The 18617-nt window shown below is 38.4% G+C and overlaps 1 protein-coding gene across 2 annotated transcripts in view; it reads right to left on the bottom strand.

Moving 5' to 3' along the window:
• LSAMP (limbic system associated membrane protein) overlaps positions 1-18057 on the bottom strand; it is a 637666-nt gene extending 619609 nt beyond the window's left edge. The window contains exon 1 of one of the 2 annotated variants that reach the window (XM_065876993.1): positions 17411-18057. In XM_065876993.1, the coding sequence (XP_065733065.1) occupies positions 17411-17565 (155 nt within the window). In that variant the 5' untranslated portion in view covers positions 17566-18057. The remainder of the gene's footprint in view (positions 1-17410) is intronic. The other variant, XM_065876992.1, reaches the window with a different exon arrangement.
• Positions 18058-18617: the final 560 nt, after the last annotated feature.

Below are 18617 nucleotides of genomic sequence, written 5' to 3'. Positions count from 1 at the left end.
ATTTTAGCATCCACAGGTTTTCCATTGGGAAACTGTGACATTCTTGGAAATACTTTCACCTTTAGACACAGATAACCCACTTTGAAATGGGGCTATCTGTGTTCTACTGAAATCCTGATACCTGATCCTTCCCTCATCTGCTTGCCCCTAACCTGTCCCTGACTTTTCCTTTCTCCCTTTAAATCTCCACTTTTGTTTGCTTGGACTTTCTGAGCTCTTTCAAAACTATTACCCAAAATGCCACACTATGTATTTAAAAGTCATCTGGTTCCACAGACAAAGCCGTGCATCAATGCTTCTTTCACCATAAATACTGCTAAGGCAATGACAAAGTAATTGGCTAAGTACCTGTCAGCTCAACAGGAAAGAGACTGGTTTCATACCCTGGTAATTGCTGTTTATGCATTTTAACAGTTGAACTTTTAGGTAGTCATTTTACAAAAACAGGATAAAATAAGGAAACATGCCTATGAAAAATAAGAAAGCAAAAATGCTGAAGTTGATGAAAGAGACTAGGTTCAGCGGGAGGTGGAAGCATGTTTTACCTATAGATGCCATTTGTTGGCTGACCTCATATTTAGTGACAGCAGACATCTGAATTATAAGAACAGAAAATAAGACATTCAAGTTCTGCTGCTTCATCACTTACGGAGAAGGCACTTGATATGAAAAGTAAGGGAGTGACCATTCCTCAATTTCAGAATAACAGATTTACCCACCAGCAAATAAAGTCCATGGTCACTGCTACCCCACTTCCATTCTAGTGGAGTTCATCACTAATGAGACTGCAGAGCCAGCAGAGGGAAGGTTTTTACATCAACTAGTGGGGAGATGACTGAGTCCTTCCAGGGCTCAGACAGATTGGAGAGGTTCAACGCCTAGTGTATCTAAGGCCTCGGTATAGGAAGAGAGCCAACAGGAAGCACAGATTTGGAGGTAGAATCATGTTTCACTCTTTGGGGCAGCAAATGACATAATAATTTCAGCCATGTTGACCAAGAGCTTGAGACAGGGTGAAGATCTGAAGGTTAACATAAAAAATTTTGTTTTCAACATTTTTCTTTCCTTTATTTATTTATGTTTTACAGTAGGTCCTTATCTATTTTAAATATAGCAGTGTGTACATGTCAATTCCAAACTCCCAATCTATCACTCTCCCCCGAACCTTTCTCCCCTAGTAAACATAAGTTCATTCTCTTAGTCTGTGGGTCTGTTTCTGTTTTGTAAATAAGTTTATTTGTTTTCATAATTTTTAAATTCAGATGGCAGCAAGATGGCCACAGGGTGGACGTTAACATGCATGCCAAAGTAATAGAGGTAGTCAAAAGATGTAAACAATGAGGTCACCATTTGACCTGATTAAACTCTATGAAGTTTCATGAATATAAAAGTATCTTTCTGAGATCAGATTTTATTTCGATATTCTTCAACATAGGAAGATACAACACCTAAGTAGATCTTCTGTTTTTATGAAATGCAGCCCCTCTCTCTTGACATGTTTGCAAATCCTCCAGTGGGAAGAAAGTAGTAAAGGTATGAATTTTAAAACCCATAGAAAAATGATTAGAGAATCCAGTTCTGAATGGAATTCTTCATAAGCAATCAAAGTTATAAAGGGATGCCAGCAAAAATAAAATATAAACATACATAAAATAAACTAGAGTAGAAATTCAGAATATCACAGAATAGTAGTAGCAGAGATATTGAGAAATCAACTTCAACCATCTACTATATAAAGGGTTTTTTTGGTAATAATATTTCTCAGGGGCTTCCCTGGTGGTGCAGTGGTTGGGAACCAGCCTGCCAATGAAGGGGACACAGGTTCGAGCCCTGGTCCGGGAGGATTCCACATGCCGTGGAGCAACTAAGCCCAGGCGCCACAACTACTGAGCCTGCACTCTAGAGCCTGCGAGCCACAACTACTGCGCCCACGTGGCACAACTACTGAAGCCCGCTTGCCTACAGCCCGTGCTCTGCAACGGGGTAAGCCGCCACAATGGGTGGCCCATGCACTGCAGCGAGGAGTGGCCCCCGCTCGCCACAACTAGAGAGAGCCCGCACGCAGCAATGGAGACTCAACAAAGCCAAAGATAAATTAAATAAATAAATAAATTTATTTATTAAAAAAAAATAATAACAATAATATTTCTCAGTAGTGGTCACCTGTCCTCTGCTTAAATACAAAATGACTGAAATCTTACTTCTTCACAAGGAAATCTATTCCACTTGGCAGAATAGCAAATGACATTTATAAAATAAGCACACGTATACCCATAGATACGTATATACAGTTGACCCTTGAAAAACATGTGTTTGAACTGCACGGGTCCATTTATACTTGTATTTTTTCAATAGTAAGTAGTACAGTATTACATAATCTTTGGTTGGTTGAATCTGCAGATGCAGATATAGAGGAACCTAGGATACAGAGGAACCAACTACACAGAAGTGGATTTTTGACTTTGCTGAGGTTCAGGGCCCCTAACCCACACATTGTTCAAGGGTCAACTATATAGAGTTGTCTGTAGGTATCCACAGAGGATTGGTTCCAGGACCCTCTGTGGGTACTGAAATCAATAGATGCTCTAGTCCCTTATATAAAAATGGTATAGTATTTGCATATCACCTACACACATGTTCCCATATACTTTAAATCATCTCTAGATTACTTAGAATAACTAATACTATGTAAGTGCTTTGTAAATAGTTGTAAATACAATGTAAATGCTATGCAAATCATTGCCAATGCTTTGGCAAATTCAAGTTTTGCTTTTTAGAACTTTCTGAAATTTTTAAAAAGTATTTTCTATCCACAGTTGATTGAATCCATGGATGCAGAACCCACAGATATGGAGAGCCAACAGGAATTGTAGATCATTCTTATTTTATTCTTATAATAACCTTCTGGGATAAGAAGGTAAATATTATTATTATCCTTTCATTTTATAAATAAAGGTCTTGAGGCCCAGTAAGGATAAATGATTTGCCCATATTTACAAAGCTGGTAATTGATAGAGGTGATACTTGGAGTTAGGTCTCCTGGCTCAGAAGCTTGTTATTTCCATTATGTCATAAAAAAAAAAAAAAAAAAAGTTCATATTTTAAAAATCATTCAAACTGATTTGCTTATTTAAATGATGTTCTGTTTAAAATATAAACTACCTTAAATTCTTTGCTTTTCTTTAATCTCTCTTTTCTTTCTTTCTTCCTTTCTTTATCTCTTTTTTTTTTTAATGAGACATGGTATAAACACACACACACACACACACACACACACACACACACACACACACAAATAATGTTCCTCTTCATAGAAAGCTACGATTTGCCTCCCTATAGCTTGCACCAATTTTCACCTTATAATCCTGTCAACAAAGAAAATCCTTTTATCTATGTGTCATACACATAGTAGAAAGTTTGCTTCCTATGTTTTTATCCAATACTGAAGATGGCCAAAGACAACCACCATCAATCAGTACTTTTGTCATGATTCTTCAATCAACTAAAACAAAAATCTAGCTCATTATGGACCCCATAATCTGTTCATAAGTCTATCAGGAGAAACCTGTCAAAACACAGACACTCAGAGTGAATGGCATTTCCCTGATGTACCAATATGGAATTTTATTTGTTTTAAAGAAATTGATTGACCATGTCACAGTTTGTTCCCAGGGGACCCAGGTTGGCTCCTAGTGATCACTGCTTCCTTTTCAAAATATTCTAGCATTTAGACTTTTGCTGTCATTATTGCTGAGTTAATATTATTTTCCCCTTTTACTTATAACTAAGACAATATTGTATGTCACCAATACTGTGAAACAGTTTTTGTTTTCTACAGGTTTTCAGATGTTAGTAATAGTATTTCTACAATCATGCTATCAAGTTATTTTAGTGACCTAGGTTTCATACATATGAGTCTTATAGCCAAACTTGTTTCTATTACTCTAATCATTTCTTCATATGCCTTGGGTCTTTAACATTGAAAAGGATATAAAAACAGAATTATGATAATTTTCCTTGATAAAAAATTGAAATTTAATTTAAATCCTTATTCTTCTTTCAGTGGCCAATTTCTCATCTTCACTAGGAATGCTAGTTAACAGATCACTAGATCTTTTGGTGACTGAGAATGAAAGAAAATAGAAATTTAGTCTGGAACTGAGATCACAAAGAATTGATTTTAATTTTTTAAGTTATTTCTCATTTAGCTAAGACAGTATTAATTTCTATTCTTTAATACAAGTAGAAAAAAATGTTATAAGATTTTACTTTTTAGGGGCTATATGATAACAAAGATATAATAGAAACAAGAAATATTATGCCTCGCTTCTCTTACAAGATAATTTTAGCTGTTGCATAATGATTAATTAAAAATAAAACATATTAACCAAACCAATTAAGAAAGCCATCATGTGATACTTATATATTATATCTGTCCACATCCTTGAAAACCTGGAAAATTTGGTTTTCTGAAATAAACTTGCCCAATTATTAGGGCATCAAATTAATTAGGTTCCTATTAAAGTGTGCTAGGACCCAAGTTCACAATAATATTCACATTTATATTTTGTGTATGTAAATTTTATGTACATATAAAAGGCACATGTATGCTTTTACTTTCTATATACAATTATAAATATATGCTGAAAAAATTAAAAATAAAATAAAAATCTATACAATATAGATTAAGTACATTTGTGACACAAATTGCTTACACATAACAGATTCTGTATAAATACATACTGTTATTTTTAGAAGACCTGTATTTTGAATTGTTTTATTTTTATACAAGAATTAAGGCATCCATGCAAAAATATTTTTGTTTCCTAAAACTATGATATTTATAAAATAATGTAGGAGTTTATTATTTTTTTTAATTTGAGCATATCATCATCTCATTTATAACATCATGCATTTCATCTGATTTACTCACCCATATTCAAAAACATAATGTCACTTTACCAGACCAACATCTTTGTTTAATAGGCAAGTAGGAATTATAACAATTTTGGAGTTGAAGCTATGGAGGCTAATTCCCAACTTTCTATAGACAGTAGGTTTTGTGGAACTAAAGTCTAAATCTCTTGATGTTCAATCTAGAAATCTCTCTAATCTAGTAATATCCTATTGACTTTAGGCAGTTCCTTGTCATGGTGATGATATTAGATATTAGTACATCAGATTACAGCCACAAAAGATACACAGAAGAATAGAGGTCAACAAGAAAGTCAAAGAAAAATCCATTCATCTGCTAAGTTAATGATTCAGCAACAGAAAATGCTGATCGTAAGATATGCTCATGCAATTGCACCATGAACATACACAAGATGACAGCAACCTTTGGTTACCTCAAGATGAAGATCAGCCACAAATTGGCAGCTGTATGTGGCTTAAACCCCATAAAATAAACAGCCCTGATGTAGATATGCTAGAACGAGGTGTGCCTGAAGAAACACAAAGATTAGAAATAAGGAAACCAATTATTTTTCCCATTTAGTATTTTCACGTGTATTTTGGCTATTCATGACTTAGTACGGAACTGCATCACTTTCGTTGTTATCTTTTGTTCCTAGAAAGGTAGCGTGGCAAACAGTAGCATGTCTAAAGCACAACTTGAGAAAGGATGTTACTAACTTAGATAACTTCAAGATATAGACATTCAATATAGAAATGCATCATCAAAAATTATAAAGGAATAAATATTAATGCATTATTGTATGAGAAACTGGGTTGCATTTTCCCTCTGACCTAATACAAATAATGCCCTTGTGCATTACGGCAAGATGCACAAGAGGGAATTTGGGATTATTACAAAGCCCATTGTACATTCAAGTTGGAATTTCTCCAGGACTGAGTAATGAACCCTACACTGCAAAACTCAGGTAAGCATCATTGTTCAGTATGAATAATTACTTTGAGTCAAATGAATGTGAGTGATCTGCCCCTTGCCTCATTTCACAACAAAGTAGAACAGATCAGGTGAATATACCTGTTGCACAACAATCCTGTTCCCAAATCCCCAACTTAGCCCCTGAAAGTCCACAGCCACCGCTAGAGGGAGAAAGTCTCAGCAGTTCCCGGAAAGTATATCCCTTCTATTACAGCTCCCTGCGAGGCTGAGCTCACTCTTCAGACAGTGGACATGCCTCACTTCAGGAGCACTGAGTGACTCTTAGCTCTGTCAGAGCTGCTAATCTGTCAGAGGGAGGAGCATAATTTGTCTGGGCCCCTGTGACTGAAGCTTTGGGATTCTCCTAAAAAAAAAAACCCTATTTGACCTTCTCTAGAAAGCCATCCTCAAATAAAGTAGCTGCAACAGGGAATGTTCAAAGTACCTCCAGCCAAACCCCCTAATCCACCCTACTAATGATCAGAAGAGAATCAATCTCTTATTTTACTATGTCTTTTTCAACCACACATCCACAATCACTCCAGGGGTGGTTGATTTCACCACTAACATAACTTCCTTCATCCACGTCTCCTAATTTATTTCCTCTTTTATAAATAAATTTCTGCTCTGCTTGATTTATAGTATGACTACCCCTCTCTGTTCAATTCAGTGAGCAAATATTTATCTGAGCACCTGTAGGTACTAAGCTAAATTCTGGAATGGAAAGGTAAAGTAGATGAAACACCTGCCTTTGAAGGGCTGATAGTACATCTGAAGCAAGATACAAGTAAATATAATTTTTAAGTGTAGTAAATGCTACATTGAGGTATGCATATACTGCAGTTACCTCATTTCTGGGTATATTGTTGAAGGAAACAGAATTAGTATCTCAAAGAGACACCTGCACTTCCGTATTCTTTGCAGCATTATTCAAAACAGCCGAGATATGGAAACAACCTAAGCATTCACTAATGTATGAATGGATAAAGAAAGTATGAAACCTATACCTATATCTATATACACACAATGGAATATTATTCAGCTATAAAAAAAGAAGAAAATCCTGCCATCTGTGACAATGTGAATAAACCTGGAGGACATTATGCTAAGTGAAATAAGCTAGGCAGAGAAAAATAAGTTCTGCATTATCTCACTTATAGGCAGACTCTAAAAAAGTCAAAGTCAGAGAGGCAGAAAGTAGAATGGTGACTGTCAGGGGCTGGAGGGGTGGCAGAAATGGGAAGATATTAGTCAAAGGGTACAAACTTTCAATCATAAGATGAGTAATTTCTGGGGATCTAAAGTACAGCATGGTGACTATGGTTAATAATGTCGTATTGTATATTTGAAGTTTGCTAGCAGAGTCGATTTTGGGTGTTCTCACCACACACACACGCAAAGATAACTATATGAGGTGACAGATATGTCAATTAGCTTGATTTTAGTAATCATTTCACAATTGGTACATATATCAAATCATCCTTCTGTACACCTTAAGTATATGAAATTTTATTTGTCAACTGTATCTCAGTTAAGCTGAAGGGGAGGTATGCAGAGAAGCTATCAGCAATAATAAATAAGGTACTTAGCCCACTTTGGGAAAATTACGGAAGATTACTTGAATTAGATAGCACCAGAACTAACCTGAGCCTTGATAGAGCGGCAAAGAGGCAACCTGGCAAAGAAGTATGGTGGGAGGGGTGGAGAGGTGGAAGAGGTTCCAGGCAGAGACAGCATCATGAAGAAAGGTAAGAACCAGCATTGTGTGTGCACACACACCAGCATACTCATGAGCGCCAACTGTAAGTGGTTCTGAACTAGTGGACACAGTGAGGTAGCAGGTCATGGAGAGTTATCCAAGCTAAGGAGCTCTGACTTCATGTTGTAGATGATGAGAAGCCTTTGAAGGATCTGGTGACATTTCTAGATTGATACTGGAAAACAACATGTCTGGGATAGTCAGGTGAGCTCGGGTCCATGGTTCTGCGAACTACCTGGAGTCTGGAAGGTCTAAGTAGAGTCAATTCCTACTTCATTTCATATGTTTGTCTTCATCTTTACCTCACAAAGCTGGACCAGGTTTTATGATCCTGAACTTATACAGCAAGAGTTTAAAAAGACGGGGCTCAGCACTCTGAGTTGCATCTCCATGTCACCCCTTGTTACAATAGCTTTGACACATGGCTTCAGTTCTAGGGACTACATCCCTCTCTTTTACTCCTTGACCAAGTTACCTATCTTGGTAATATGTCTGAGGAATATCCCTTATTACTGAGTTCTCTGCCCTGTTCAAGCCAGCCCTTAAGACAAGGACTCTGTTTCTTCTCTGAGCCTCAGTCTTGAGACTGAGTCTCTACTAGGAGCTGACAGAACTCCCTGTAACACTGCCTGCCTCCATGGAGAGCTCACGAAAAGCTGTTGACCTGTTATTTTCCCCTTACTGTGCTCTGCCCTTTTTCTTTGTGTACCATGTTGTACCTTCCTTGGCTCTGCCCTTTTTCTTTGTGTACCATGTTGTACCTTCCTTGGCTCTGCCGCTCGCCTGCTAAGAAAGCTTCATGAGACCTTGTCCTGCATGTCACACCAGAAACTCCCCAGGCACCTGCAGCAGTGCCTCTGCCATCCCAAGAGACAGGTCTAGATCTATTTCCAGTTCCTCCCAATTTAACACAATCAGTCCCAATTTTAGCTAAAAGTAACTTTTGTACAAATTAGAAAATAAAAGTTCTACCTTCCTGAAAGAATTTGATACAATCTACAGTGTCTGCAATGGGTAGAACACCCTTTGAGCCTGTGCAAAGGAGAGCCTGCCAAATGAGACCACAACCTCACTGAAGCTAGTCGGGTCTCCAAGAGGGACAAATCATAGGAGACTAGTATAATTTTTAGGGGGGTACAAAATGGCATATCATGACCTCCTAGAGAAATGGAAATAAAAACAAAAATAAACAAATGGAACCTATTGAAACTTAAAAGCTTCTGCACAGCAAAGGAAACCATAAACAAGGCGAAAAGACAACCCTCAGAATGGGAGAAAATATTTGCAAATGAAGCAACTGACAAAGGATTAATCTCCAAAATTTACAAGCAACTCATGCAGCTCAGTATCAAAAAAAACCAAAAAAAACCAATCCAAAAATGGGCAGAAGACCTAAATAGACATTTCTCCAAAGAAGATATACAGATTGCCAACAAACACATGAAAGAACGCTCAACATCATTAATCATTAGAGAAATGCAAATCAAAACCACAGTGTGATATCATGTCACACTGGTCAGAATGGCCATCATCAAAATCTCTACCAACAGTAAATGCTGGAGAGGATGTGGAGAAAAAGGAACCCTCTTGCACTGTTGGTGGGAATGTAAATTGATACAGCCACTATGGAGAACAGTATGGAGGCTCCTTAAAACACTAAAAATAGAACTACCATATGACTCAGCAATCCCACTACTGGACATATATCCTGAGAAAGCCATAATTCAAAAAGAGTCATGTACCACAATGTTCATTGCAGCTCTATTTACAATAGCCAGGACATGGAAGCAACCTAAGTGTCCATCGACAGACGAATGGATAAAGAAGATGTGGCACATATATACAATGGAATATTACTCAGCCATAAAAAGAAACGAAATTGAGCTATTTGTAATGAGGTAGATAGACCTAGAGTCTGTCATACAGAGTGAAGTAAGTCAGAAAGAGAAATACAAATACCATATGCTAACACATACATATGGAATCTAAAAAAAAAAAGAAAGAAAAAATGGTTCTAAAGAACCTAGTGGCAAGACAGGAATAAAGACGAAGATGTAGAGAATGGACCTGAGGACACAGGGAGGGGGAGGGGGAACGGTAAGCTGGGACGAAGTGAGAGACTGGCCTGGATTTATGTATACTACCAAATGTAAAATAGCTAGCTAGTGGGAAGCATCCACATAACACGGGGAGATCAGCTCAGTGCTTTGTGACCACCTAAAGGGGTGGGATAGGGAGGGTGGGAGGGAGACACAAGAGGGAAGAGATATGGGGATATATGTATATGTATAGCTGATTCACTTTGTTATAAAGCAGAAACTAACATACCATTGTAAAGCAATTATACTCCAATAAAGATGTTAAAAAAAAAAAAGTTTCAGGAAGACAGTCCTATTGCATTGAATGTCATTGATGCAGTGCCTGACATTGAGTAGATGATCAGTAGATATTTATTGACCACTGGCTAACTCATATTTCATTTTCTTTCCTTTCTTTGCTTTAAAAATAATATTTATTCATCATAGAGAATTTGGAAACATAAAAGCATGAGGAAGAAATTAAAAAATAGCTTACAATTTCAAAACAAAAAAAGGCATATCATGTTATAACATGAAAACCAAGAAGATAATTTTCAGCTCTTTATTTGGAATAAAGATCTCTGACATGAGAAATAGGAGACATGAATCTAGTTCTCAAATGGTCACTTGAATCTTTAGACAACCAACTAAATTCTTCTCCTCTCAGTTACATCTCTTTAAAGTGAGATGAGACTGCCTAATCTCCAAGGACTTTCCTATTCTAAATTTCTACAAATCTACCCTATAGTAATTAACAAATTCTGAAGCAAAGTGTTTTCTTCAGCGAAGGTTAATCACTCATTAACTTGAGATTATGTTTTGATTACAGGTGACTATAAAAATGTGCTCACTCATCCTGCACTCCTGATAACAAACTCAACTATAAGATACATATGACTTTAAAGGACTTGAAAAGAAATGGCCATCTTAGACCAAATGGCCAAACTTAACCATAGAAATAAAAATAAAAAGCTTATTTTATTGTTTTCTAATTTTATAAAAGTTATTTCCTACTGTGAATATAATGATAATAATCTTATTAAGAGCTTACATTTTATAGTTTACAGAACACTTGGATACATAGTATCTCATTTGATCATAAAATTAGCTTGCATGCATAGTAGGCCAAGTAACTATCACTTTTACTTATTTAATAGATCAGACTATTTCAGGATGTTTAGATCTTGGTCTTCTGACTACAGTCGGCCCTCTGTATCCATGGATTCTGCATCCACGGATTCAAACCAACAGCAGATTGAAAATATTTGGAAGAAAAATTCCAGAAAGTTCCAAAAAGCAAAGCTTGAATTTGCCAGAGCACTGGCAACTATTTACATAGCATTTACATTTTATTTACAACTTTTTACATAGCATTTACATTATATTAGGTATTATAAGTAATCTAGAGATGATTTAAAGTATACTAGAGCATGTGCATATGCTATATGCAAATACTATGCCATTTTATACAAGGGACTTGAGCATCTGCAGATTTTGGTATTGAGGGGGGTCTTGGAACCAATCTCCCACAGATACCATGGGACGACTCTACTTGTTGAACATTCTGAACTTATAGCCTTGATAAAAATCCTTTATCTCTGACATAAACACTTGACTATTAGTTTCATGTAGACATCATCATGTAGATTTGAAATGAATTCTACAAACATCTAGCTAATATTTTGAAAATCATATTTGTGGCAGATATGACAACATAAGTACACAGAAGTAAGCCTGTTTGAATAAGATCAAAGATATTTTCCTTGACTAAATATAGTCTCTTTTCTCCCTTTAAAAAGAAAATCTAGAACTGTTTTGTATCTTTTGTGTCTTGCCTAACATAAATGAAAGAGCGAACACAAACAACAGGATTTAAAAAGTCAAGCTTTAATGCTATTTCAAGAGATAGTATGTAAATTGGAACCACATTAAAATAATATGGATTATTTTAACATCCACTCCATTTTCCATGACATTGTAGGGATGAGATTGTGTGGTAAGGAAATGGATCTATGAGGATCTCTTTCCTCTCTCTCAATTGAATTTGCACGTCTTTGCTGTTGAAATATTTCCCAAACCACACACATGACTATAACTTTTTACTACACGTCTAGTAAGTGCTGCCCTGAACATGGTTTGTAAAAGAGATTTTTCAACCGGTAAAGGAGCATTTCTCAACTCAGTGTACATATCAGAATCATTTTTTAAATACCTATGTCCAAGCCCCACCCCAAACTAATTCAATCAGAATTTCTGAGAGTAGGGAATATGTGGCTTTTAAAAGACCTCCAGTAGAGTGTAGCATGCAGCCACGGTTGTGGACTCTCTACAGCAGCATTTCTCCAACTTTAATGTGCTTATGAATCACTTGGGATCTTGTTAAAATGCAGATTCTGATTTTGTAGGTCTGGAATAGGCCCTGAGATTTTGGAATTCAGCAAGTGACTATATGATACTGAAGATGCTCATCTACAGAACACACTTGTAGGCAGCAAGAGTTGGCGGTTCTCAAACTGTGGCTCGGTCCTGCAGCATCAGCATCGTCTGAGAACTCGTTACAAATGTAGACTTCAGCACCTACCAGAGAACTGAATCAGAAACACCGAAGGTGGGGGCCAGGTGATCTTCATTTTCACGAACACTCAAGGCAATTTGGATACACCTTCAAGTTTGAGAAACTCTGGTCTAAAAATAAAAGAGCCCCCTAAAGTCTAAACAACTAGCTACATGTAGTTGAAAAACCACTCACACTTTATGCTTTATATAGCAGTTTATAATTCACCAAAGTGAACTACTTTAACCTCTTGTGGGCTCTCTAAACAATCCCATAGAGTAACTAAAATAGGTAATTTCATCATGTTTTAAATGAAACTGAAGTTCAAAATATTTAAGAGACATTCTCAAAGTCATGTAGCATGCAAGGATAGATCCAAAATTAGAGCCTAGCTCTTCCGAGTTGTACAAAGTAACAGGCAGGATATTCACAGGAGAACAGGGCCAATGGCCATAAGCTGTGGCCTGAAAGGGCAGGCTCTCTTGGGCTCAGGTGATGACAGTGAGGGGGACCAGCACACATTCAGGCAACCTCCTACCAGGTGAGTCACAGACATTTGTACTTGGAGCTCCCAAAGACTACAGCAAAATGCACTAATCCTTCTTCTGCCTGAGTTTGCTGTTATGTGGAACCAGCCTCAAGAAACACAAATGTTTAACCCTCACCAACTGATTTAGTGGATGAGTCAGTCATTTTTGGTTGTTCACACTCCACGATTCTAAAACTAATTCATTCGAAGTCAAATTACCTAGAAGAACCACCTTAACATGTGTTGTACGTATGTGTTTCATACTTAGAGACACACAAATTACCACAGTTTGTATTTGTCACATGAGATTTGTCTGCTGTGTCCCTCAGGACATAAATGAACAGCAAGTGACATAAGTGCATAAACATCCTTTTAAAAACGTATATAATCTGCCATATTCTTAGATAAGATATAGTACACTTTACTCCATTATTTACCACACATATTTGATAAAGGACTTAATGGGCAATGAACAGTCCTTAAAGTATCAGTAATAACCTAAATAAATTTTGATTACCTTTAGTGAGTTAACTACAGAAAAAGAAAACTTCATAACTGTCTCAAACTCTCCCTATAGACCCATGCCCACAAAGTTTGTTTTCAAATAATGAATGATTATAAGTGGTAGAAAAATCACATACTGTGTCAGGAGTTTGTTTGATTGTTGACAGTTTCTTTGTGAATGTAGGCCTGCCAGATGCTTTAAAGAAGAGAAGCCATTTTTCTCTTAAAAGTTGCACAAAATTTTTACATTTTGCTGTCAAATAATCACATCTTTTTAATGTTTTTGCTTTTTCTCCTACTGTAGAAACAAACAAGGAAATAAAAGACCAAAGATTTTGAAAAACTAAAAATTTAACTATTTTAAACTTAGGTACTTAGTTTCTTATACCTAACACTTATTAGGTACATTTACATTTAAATGGTAAAAATGTTATCACCACAAAAGGTATTATAATATCCTGAAAACATCAAATAGGGTCAGAATTGTGAGATAAATGCAATTTCAATGCCCCCAATTTTAAATATTTAAAGTCACAGCACTAGTGTGGACCCTCTGATTTTACCACATATGCAGTTATGCAATATGTCCAGATATGCAGGTATATATAATTTTTAGAGTTACCTTATGAGCAGATATATTGGGATTATTTTATAATGATCTTTCCAGACATATGCTGCTAATATTGAAAATATAGTTAGTGGGACTATTAAAAATGAAATTTTAAAGGTCAGATTGGAAGACTATTTTCACTTTTCCCTTAATTTATCAAAAAGAGTTACATGGTTTCAAGCTGCCAAGATTAACCAGGAAGTGAATCCCTATGGGAGCCTGGGTACAAGGACAGAGGGTTGGAAGGACCAGTGCTAGAAACTTATCCAGTAATTGATGAACTACTACACTTGTGCGGGGGTGGCAGTGAGGCAGGTGGGCTCCGTTCAGAAAAGCAACTGAGACTTCCGCACAAGTAAAGTCCTGTGGGTAACTGTGTCTCATACTTTACTGTGCAAACAAATGGAAATGAAGATTCTGGTTCAGTAGGATTTAGGAAGGCACTCCAGGAGCTGCTGCGGCTGCCACTGGTCTGTGAATCACACTTTGATCCTTTGCCTTTGAGATGGAAGATGGTACTGTGGTTTCCTTTAACTCTTAAAGGATCTCATAAAGGCGCTCATAAAGATCTAGAATCCCTTCTGGGAAACAACAGGGTTAGGTTGGTATACATGAGATTATCTTTCTTTCCACCTAGTTTTATCACCTTCATTCTAGAGTCTTTCTTTTCTTTCTTCCAAAAGATAGAAATTACAGAGCAAGACCCCAAGACTAGTATATACTGTCCTATCAAGATGCACATTTACATCAAAGATCATAATTATACAAAAGTAAGCATCAATTCCCCCCAAAAAACACTTGTTTCATGGAAGTAAGGCAGTAAAGGTAAATGTTTTGGGGACAGTCGGCCAAACTCCTGTCACTGGACCACCAGAATTACAAACCTCCCTTCTTTCCTGTTGCCATTTCAGATCATTCAGGGCCACAGACTCACTGAGACAGGATTTTTTTTCCCCTTGCCATTTCACTTTCTCAGTGCCAAACATCTACTGTGGCTTCCAACGAATCAAGTTCTCCTTCCTCTCCTCGCCTGGAAGCTCATGCTCCCAGTAAAATGTCAAAAATAAAGTGGAAGCAAGGCTTTCCCAGGCTAGACTTGTAAACAGAAAGCAAGAGTGCCAATCTTCACCAGCAAACTGACCCACAAAGCTTACTGGATTCAGTTAAAGAGATTGAGGAGAAGGTCAGCTACGAAAAACAAAGGGAACTCTCTCCATAGTTACTTCTGATAGAGCTCCACCAACCCAGAAATAAAGCCTTGTCCAAGGCAAAGGAAACAAAAAAGAGGGCACATTAGGTGAGGTCTGGGAAAGCAATGGGCTCTCACAGGTGACTTCTCTGCATGCTCTGTTTGTCTATCTTCTCTTTCCCAGGGAATGACTGCTTCTATATTTATTCTCTGTGCTCACTACCCACCCCATTTCCATACTGCAATGTCTACTAAAGTGTAATGCTTAAAAACTCCATTTCTTTTGAGCCATAGACACACAGAAGCACGTATATATCATATATAGATATTTATGTAGTAAGACTGCCTCTCATAGACATAGAGTTGTATGCATACAATGTACGAAAATATAAGAATACCTTCTTTCCTCTAAATTAACATTTACATGCTTATCTAACTCTTTGATAACTACAGCTTAAGATATAGGTGATGCTGACTTATAAAGACCTTACAAAGTTCATGGACATTAACATAAAAACTTATACACCCAGAGTGTTCACTTTTCCCATATTCATTCTTATAATCAGTGAAAACAAATCTTGCTAAGAATAGCATAAATTTATATAGAGTGCTTCACGTGTAAAGGGTTAATGATGTTAGGGAATATGAATGCTAGCAGTTGACATGGCATGCTTATGTGTTTGCGAAAATATTTTCTGCATCATGTCCAAATCCCTTTGCAAACAGATAAATTACTCCATAAATCTTATTACTCCATGTGGATAAATCACACATGCAGGTTTCACAGGGCTGGAGAGAGCTAGAAGGGAAAATATGCTTTGGATGGTAGGATCTTTGGGATTCATAATCACGCAATGCTCAGGAAATGAAGACAGGAGCACTTACACATTAGGATTTTCTTAGTTTTTATACTCCGCAGCGGCATACACACACCACAACACACAACCCACACATCCCTCTCTAACAAGGCAAGAGATCCCAAAGCAGGACACTGTGACAGCCAACCAAATTTATTTCTGAGAAAAGGAAAGAAAACTTTGCTGCTGTAGGCTGCTCTGCTATAGAACTGCTCCCCGATGCCCCAGGGTTTATGTAGTATCAGCTCCTTGCACACAGATTAGATGCTTCTTTTCTATCAGATACTGCTTTTTATTGCCACAACAAACAATATTAGCCAGATAGACAGACTGACACTAGGTCATTTCATTTGGATGAAATGAGATTTTAAAAGATCTCCAAGGAGAACATCTTCTTTCATTATTCATTTATTTATTTATTTATTTATTTATTTATTTATTTATTTTTAGTATCTGATAGAAATTCAAGGAAAGCTATAAAAAAGGACAAGGAGTATATGCAGTGGATGGCGAGGGGAAAGAGAGAAAAGAAACACAGGAAAACAGGCTAGCAGCTCTTTAGAAACAGAATTATGGCTAGGTTACATCTGAGTTTCTCCAGCTCACTGTCCCTTACAGGGGTCAAACTCCAAGGACTTGGGACTCTTCCTTTCCAAATTTCAATCCCAAATTATATTTCGGAGTTTGACAGAGCTGCATAGAGATAAGACGCTGAGGTCAATAATCAATTTGAAATATCCATTTAACGCCACGTTAATTCTTTCCTAACCTCTGTGCTAACACTCCTATTCTTAAATATTAGCAATTTGGCAAGTTCCTTTTTTTTTTTTCCTTCTGTTCATTCTTGTGTTGATTTCTATCCACATTCCAGAAAAGGCTCAGTAATCAACCAAAGTTCTAAGATTGATTTATTGCCCTCCATGTCAATGAGAAGATGCTTACGGAAAGTCTCCTATCCAAACTATTGCTGGGGCAGAGCGAGAGCCTTTCTGTACGTATCCACACGTACAAACACACATACACCACGGAGAATGCAATACTGTATACCGCTCTGAGCGCCATAATTCAACAAACTCTTCTTTCTCAGTTAAGGAACCCCAACAAAACTCTTAAGTACAAAACATCTGCAATCACAAAAGCAAAAATACTGCCCGAATGTCACTAACACCATGGATGAAATTAGCCTTTCTCAGCAAGAGAAGCAAGATCCTAGGAACGAAACATTTAACCAACCCTGCTGATCCTTGACAGTGACCAGAATCCCCTTGAAATTTGCTGGCAGATACCTCGACCAGTCTGTAAAAGGCGCGCGCGCGCACACACACACACACACACACACACACGCACACACACAGCACAAGCCTGCAGCATCAGGAGCTGGAGTTCATGGAGAACACACACACTCTTAAGCGCCACAGAAAAGTTGCCCGAAAGCCCTACCTGAGGATGGCCGTGTCCCCCTGCCTCACGGTGATGTTGTCGGTGCCTCGGTTAAAATCCACGCTGCGAACGGGCAGTCCTGTGGGAAGAAGGCAGAGCAATCTCAGTAGGACCAGCGGCAACTGTTTCCGATCAGGCTGAACTCTGGCGACCATGGTGGCCACGCCGAGGTGCGGGGTCGCGGGCTACTCTGGAGGACGTGCGTGGGCCTGCTGCTCGCCGAGAGGGCTTTACAAACGGAGGGCTTTCATCCACGGCAAAGGCGTAAAGGGCTTTGCCAATTTGTGGTCCTTTCCACTTTGCCTCTCTCGTTCCCTCGCTCAGTCTCTTTTGCCTCTAAGACTCAACAAAGCCCTCAAAAACCCGAGAAGAGGTGGGGAAAAGTCAAAGAAACAAAATTTGAAAGGAGAGAGTACAAAATATAAAACCCTCTAGAAAAGATGAAGAGAAGACGGCCAAAAAGAAGGTGTTCTCTGGTCTCTCTGTGGCTGGATGCTCCTTTGCCAGCGTCTGAGCTGAGCCTCTTGCCTCCGTAACCCACTTTCCCGGTGGGCGAGGGAGCCGGCACCCAGCCTGCCAGCGAGTGTAAAGAAACCCACACAGCAGCGGCAGCAGCCCAGAGTCTCCCTCCCCTCCTCCCCTTCCTGTTTCTCCCTCCAGTCCCTCCCTCCCGCCCTCCCTCCGCTTGGCACCTCCCCCGCCCGCCGCGGATTCCAACAGCCCCTCGGAGTCATCCCCTCTGCCCTCCCCTCAGCGTGGCCCCTCGCTTTCCACAACTGCCCCCTTCAGCAGCCGCCAGCCTCAGTGAAAGCCTGATGCGCCTTTAGGTTGTCAGGACAACAGCTCCATCTGAGGCCTGGCTGATTTCCTTAAGAAGAGGGAATGGAGCTTGGAGGTACCGTGCAAGAGAAAGGGGAAAAGGAGAGGGACTCGAGCTCTAAAACAACAGGAGAAAGAGTCCAGGGAAGGAGAGGCAAAGAGTGAGAAAGAAGGAAAAGGGAGAAAAGAAGAGAACACCAAGAGAAGGCAAACCTTGACAGGTGGAGGGAGTGAAACAGAGAAGGACAGGAAAGCCTGAGGGAGTGAAACAGAGAAGTACAGGAAAGCCTGAGGGGTGGAGGGGGACCAGTGCTGAAAGATGGGATGAGGAATGCAAAACAGAAGAAACTTGACAGTGGAGTCTAAGATTAAAAGCCAAAGTCGATTT

The sequence above is a fragment of the Phocoena phocoena genome, chromosome 4, assembly GCF_963924675.1.
Source record: "Phocoena phocoena chromosome 4, mPhoPho1.1, whole genome shotgun sequence".
In the NCBI taxonomy this organism is placed as follows: Eukaryota; Metazoa; Chordata; class Mammalia; order Artiodactyla; family Phocoenidae; genus Phocoena; species Phocoena phocoena.
Note: the sequence above shows the minus strand (reverse complement) of the source record. Positions and strands in the feature narration are given on the sequence as shown.